The sequence below is a fragment of the Limanda limanda genome, chromosome 13 (assembly GCF_963576545.1).
Source record: "Limanda limanda chromosome 13, fLimLim1.1, whole genome shotgun sequence".
In the NCBI taxonomy this organism is placed as follows: Eukaryota; Metazoa; Chordata; class Actinopteri; order Pleuronectiformes; family Pleuronectidae; genus Limanda; species Limanda limanda.
In genome coordinates this window covers 14413958-14420296 of record NC_083648.1, presented here as the reverse complement: position 1 = coordinate 14420296, position 6339 = coordinate 14413958, and the positions used below count along the sequence as shown (strand labels likewise).

The 6339-nt window shown below is 42.3% G+C and overlaps 1 protein-coding gene across 1 annotated transcript; it reads right to left on the bottom strand.

Annotated features, from left to right (window-relative positions):
- Positions 1-2563: 2563 nt before the first annotated feature.
- Positions 2564-3202, bottom strand: LOC133017502 (E3 ubiquitin-protein ligase RNF186-like). Its single transcript, XM_061083611.1, has one exon. The coding sequence runs from the start codon at positions 3200-3202 to the stop codon at positions 2564-2566; it is 639 nt and encodes a 212-aa protein (XP_060939594.1).
- Positions 3203-6339: the final 3137 nt, after the last annotated feature.

Below are 6339 nucleotides of genomic sequence, written 5' to 3'. Positions count from 1 at the left end.
AGGTGGGATGTAGCGGGAGAGATGGATGGTAAGGGGATGCAGATTTCAAAGTAGTCTTTAACTTTAAGCCCTGCAGTCACTGTGAAATGAAGCCCTCTGCCCCAGACACAGTGTTGCCTACAGCTCATAGTGGAAGCCTGCCACCCCTCCTTTTTTTTTCTTCTTCCCAAGCTTTTGTCACGGTGGCATTTAAGTGGCATTACTCACCGACTGGATGACCAAATGAAGGAGTCCCTTTGATTGAGCTGAAAGAGATGGATTTTAACTCCTGAGACCAGTGTCGCCTCTTAAAACAACACCAAGCTGAAATAAATGCCTGCTGTGTTGTCAGGACTCTGCAAATACTTTTAACCAATGTATGACATCTTTATGAATCATAACCAATCTAATAACCCAAATGCTGTAGAGTGTTTGTTTCTCTAACATGTAACATGACAGCTGAGGAGGGATGCGTATTTGCAGCCTAATTTACATCAAACAAATCAGAAAAAACTAAATCATGCATTCTTTTATTCCTCTCTTCACTGTAACCTTACACCATTGAGAGGCATGGCCCAAGTCGTTAGTGGAGTTTATATCTTCTTGCATTTTATACGACTTGGGAAAGCAAACTTAAGCCCATAAGATGGTTTAAGACCCCTAGGAGGTCATCTGCACTTCCATTGTCTCACTCCTATAAAACACTACTTATTTTGGCCCCCTACCCCAAAGTTATTTCTCTCATCTTGTGAAGGCTCATGTCCCCTCAGGGTCATTGGCCCAGGATCCCCTGCTGACCTGCACCACCGCGGGGAGTCAGTGTAATAACACAAAGGTGGTTATGAGGTACAAAGAAGGAAAAAAGGAAGAAGGTCTTGTCATTGGCACAAGAGGCAATGTTTGTAGAGATGGAGGCAGCCCAGTACAATTATAATAATTCATAATACATACCAACAGGTTGGCACATACATGAAAATGGCGGAACCTGCTCGTGCCTCCAAGCACCTTCTGAATCTCGTCTCTTGTCTCAGTGCAACAAATAAATGTGGGAGGAGAGGAGCTGTCTTTCTATTATTCCAACCTGCGACTGCTAATGGAAACATTAACAAGCCTCTTGATTGATGTTTTTTTCGGCCGTCTGAGTAAGAGCTACCATCCCTTTTACTAATGTGCATTCCCTTCAAAGGGCTTGTAAATAAAGAAATACAAAGTTACATATAAAATGTCAGTGCTGCAACTTCTTCCCTATAGATAATTGTATTACTGCCGTCAAGGAGGTCATGTTTTCATCTCATCACCCTGTTTTTATCAGTCTTATGTTTGAAAACGTACATCGTTTAATTAATAGTAATTGTGTAAACAGTATACATGTTGTATCCTGCCCCTCATAACCTCCACCAATGTTTTCCCTCATCTGTTGTTTGTATTGTTTGTCTATAAGCAAGATTTACGTACAAACTTCTTGAAGGATTACCACAAAAGATGGTGGAGGGATGTTGTTTGGGTTCGGGAAGAAGAAGTTACAGTTTGGTGCGGCTCACGGTCAGGCTGCAGATCCCAGAAGTGTTTTTCACTTTGCTTAACATGGTGAGATATGTTGCTTTCAACAATTTTGTTGATTTCTCAGGAGTGAATCTTAATGAAAAAATTCAAGCAAATTTAAGAGCTTGGTATCGATAGGTGCCTGCAATAACATGCAGATCTAAATAAAAATAAGTATCTAGTGGATTTAAATGTGGTTCGTGTTGGGGTAACAGATAGAACCAGAAACCTGTAACTACCACCATTGTGGCTTTAAGGCTTGCTTTAATTTGAAGGGGATTTGCTAGCTGAAATGTTTTACGGGCTTTATCTCAGCCCGTGACACTTCAACAGTCATCAGTTTAGATCAAAGCAGAACTTTTTAGGAGACATTTTGACTTGTCACAAGGTGGCTGTTCTATTCCAGTCCCTGAGAGTCATTACAGTGTGACTGAGCCAGCGTGGACAAAACCAGGCGCCTGAGACTGAAGCAGCAGCCGTCATCCTTCTTTCTTTTATTTACATGTGTGCTTTTCCTACTGTCACACCTCAGAATGCCTTCTGCGACAACTTCCAAATATATGCATGAGGAAAAGCTGAAGAGTATGGACACATACTTAAGTCCAGACTAGCAACAAAATTGGTTCCATGGTTTTATTTATTGTGTTATTGTTACTGTTTTGGTCCAATGCGATCAATACAATTCACATTTAATAGTTAGACTAAAATTAATGCCAGTTTATACATGTAGTGTTACCTTCACATCAAATCTATTCTTAGGCTTGGTTTAAAACTTTTTAAAGACATATTATGGCCTAAATTCTGATGATTGGATTCGAGCTTTTTTTAAAAAATCCTGTGAATAAGTGAACATATGTAAATCTAGTTTCCATTTTATTTTTTATTAAAAACCTGTCCAACAAAGGTCCGTGTGTTGTCTTTGAGTCGTTTATACTGACAGAGGCATCTAGAAGGATGTTTTAGCACAATAAATATAAACATATAAATTCACACTCTCATTCTGGCTGAGATGAGTTCATGCTTCAGCTCTGCAGCCGGACGATCACGTTACATAGGAGCTGTGGACACTGAAGTTGCTCGCTCCAGTTTCAGGTCGGTACCTCAGCAGGCATGTCAGCCACGTTAGGACGAGCGAGAGCAGGGCGAGGAGGCTGGAGACGAACAGACACACTGGGCCGACTGGTGAGACGCTGCTGTTGAAGTTGAGCACAAAGACGAGGCCCAGAAACAGCAGCACCGCCGTGGACAGGACGGAGAAGATGGCGCACACGCAGCCCGTCGTGAACGCCACTTGCTTGCACGCATGACTCTCCTCGTCCTCAGTGGAGTCTGCTGCAGAGGAGACCGATGCACCCGCAGGATGGAAGTCTGGGGTCACACGCTCTTTCAGCGGGAGAGCCTGGGTCACCTCGGGGTTGTTGGGGAGGTTGTGCACCCGGTACTCCGGCACCGGAGTCCAGTGGCGACACACCGGACAACCGATCCTCCATCTTCGACCCTCCCGGGAGTGCAGCGTGTCCAGGCACTCCAGGCAGAAGGTGTGGGAGCAGCCCAGCAGTTTGGGGGTGTGGACGTCTAAGTCAAAGTAGTTGTAGCATATTTTACATTCGTAATCCTCCAAGGGAAACGGGTCTGTCCCCGCAGAGCCGCAGTCGCCCTCAGTGCTCACGTCCTCCGCCATGTTGTTCAAAAACAGCTTTATTATACAACACACTGAAACGCATGATCAGCAATCCACAGCATTATTTCTGGGTGACAATAAAAAAAGTTTTAGAATGAGAAGGACCCCTCGCTGCATCCTCCGGTACGCGCACCGGTGGCTGTCTCGCTTCCATCCACCTGATGTGTGACCGACCCGGGGGCAAAACCCGTGGACACCACGATCATATTACCAGAACTAAAAACCCCGTATCCCCCGTAAAAAATCAGATCGAGTCAATAGACTTGTACAAATCGATCTCCCCTCAGATTGTCACCTGGTTGATTCGTCACAGTGCGGGTCATGTGTGAGCGGTGGATGTAATGGGTCTATTTAACCGTAGCATTAGAATTTAGCGCCCACAGAGACACAGATCAGGCCCCGATTACCCACCTGGAATTAACATGTGGTTTTTGTGATCCGATCACAAGTGGACAGCTCTGAGGGCCTGCATTCATACCTGTACTGGATCTTGTGATCGGATCTCAGATAGGATCTCACGTCCCCGCCCCATATGCAAATAAACACTTACATCATTTCTGTTCACGGAGACCAATTTCAGTTGTTTTTAACCATCCTGTGTTTGTGTGTGTGTGTGTGTGTGTGTGTGTGTGTGTGTCCGCACAAGCGAACGAGCAAGAGAGACAGGTAATGAGAGAGAGAGAGAGAGAGAGAGAGAGAGAGAGAGAGAGAGGGGCTCTGTGAATCAAGTTTTTATCAATTTAAGGGATGTATTGATCATTATGTCTTGTAACGGTGATAACAATCAACAAGAAGAGAAAATAACCCTCGATTCGTAGTGAAACTGCAGTAGGTCACAGGACGTCCTTTATATGTGGCCCAGGACAAAGTGCGTTCACACAGACACCTCCGAATGAGGTCTGGTGTGAGTTGGATCTCTATCCACTAGTGCGTTCACACCTGTATTTAGAGTTGTCCACTTGTGATATGATCGCATGAACCACATGTGAGGACCAGGTGTGTTCAGGGCCTGAGAGCAGCACCGTTTGTCTCCTCTGAGGTTCAGCACCACGGCCTGTGGACAGCTCCCAGCGGCACGAGCGGCGGTGACACCTTCAGCTGGAGGGGACGTTACCATGGAAACATCCAATAAACCTATAGGACTCTTCAGACAGATGTCAGTACAAGTGCTGTATGTGTAGGATGTCTTTTAACTGCTGTCACATATAAAACGACTTACTTTCACATAGTTCAACAACCACTCTAAATTCACTACTACTACTTCTACAACTAATTCTACTGCTCCTATACATTTTTTTTTATATTTTTATTGTTATTAACTTCATTGCTCCCAGATGTGGTCATTAGCTTCTGGCTTTATGAGTTGGTTAAACACACATATCTCAATAAATCCCATTAAATACCATGGCCCCCATAGTGCATATGTCCATAAAGGCCCAACAGTCCCTTTATGAAACCACATTTAAATTCACTAGGTTTTTATCTTGAGCTGCACCAAATTGCACACACTCATTAATATCAGTCCCCTAAACATGGCTGATTTTGTTTTTTCATCAAGATCCATGAATTATTCTCTGAGAATGTTGAAAAACACCCTATTTGGCAATTTTTAAGGAAAGTGGGGGGAAAATAAATAAACAATTCCTCAAGGAAGAACCTCAATTGGTTGGTTTGAGCCTTGCTTTTAACAGAGTTTGTCTAGCACCCACGGAATGTTGGCTCTGCTGTATTTTGCTTTCATTAAGATTTATTAGAGAAATGTTTGCCAAGCCATGGCTCAACACACTTTGGTGCAGCATCCACTCGTGTTGCACCAAAGGGTTGATTGTTAGGCTTTATAACATGTAGTGCAATATATTACCATTTAAACAGGAAATAGATTATTTCAGTGCTGGAGAATCAATCCAGGGAGAATCAGATGGTTGTTTAGTCGTGTAGCCTACAGTATTTTTTATTCTATTTAATTTTTTTCCCCTATTTTTCCCATTTTTTCAAAAATATTTATATATTTATATTGTACAACACACCACAAATACTTGCCATGTGTAAACCTACTCGGCAGTAAACCCAATTCTGATTCTGACACCTTTCAGCAGTCTAATATTCTCTCCTCCCGACTGACTGTTCAGAAATACAACCCTGTCAGCTTTACAGAAGTAAAATACCACACACCCTGATTTCTATGTTAGTTCACCTCTTCATTTACTGTGAAGAGGAGTCTGATTAGAGAAATATTCATGTAAGATATATTATGGTGGCCTTCAATGTATCAGATAATATACAGTATGAATTGGAGAATGAGTCCCCATACACTGAGCCAAAATGTGCCCTCTTGTGGCCAATGCATGCACATTTGCACAGTGATGGTATTTAGAGTTGGGCAGTAACATCTAGTGCCCAACTGGATTTCAGTCACGTGCAATTAATGATTTTACTACAGTGTGATAGATGAAAAAGAAATATATATAATAATTGTATAAAATCAGAGTAAATAGCTATGTTTATACTACTTGTTGGAATAGGCTCACAGATAAATCATGCTGGGAAGGTGAGTTGTCCGTTTCTGACACGAATAAATCCAACTTTATTTGTATAGCAGCTTTTATACATGCTAGTGCAGTACAAAGTGCTTCACATTTGACTGATGAGCCCAGAATAGACAAAACAAACAAAATGCAGACATGGGGATAGCTCAAAACAGATTTTACAAGCTCATCAGAAGAACAAAAACTAATTTAAAACACACATAGACAAAATGAAAGTAATAAAAATGGGATAAAAACACATTCTAAGATGTTAATGGGCAAAATTCTGCAAGCTGCACTTTTATTGTAGATAAGCATATAATAATAATAGTTTATGCTAAGTCTCAAATATCTCTTGGGCTATCCCAGCTTTCTATTAAAATGGATGCAGTAGGTTTTTTTGTGGGGGGGGAGTAGGAAATCCTCCTCTGTCAGTCACAGGTTAGGGCTCAGTGTTACAGACAGATAAGAATCTAAGCGGAGGTAACGCTCCGTGTTCATCATGGGACCATAAACTATTAGCACTCTGTTTTTGGTCCTCATTTACTGAACGATTAAAATCAGCCTGCATGCCCACAGGCCGCATGGCTAACGCTACAATTTTCCTTATCT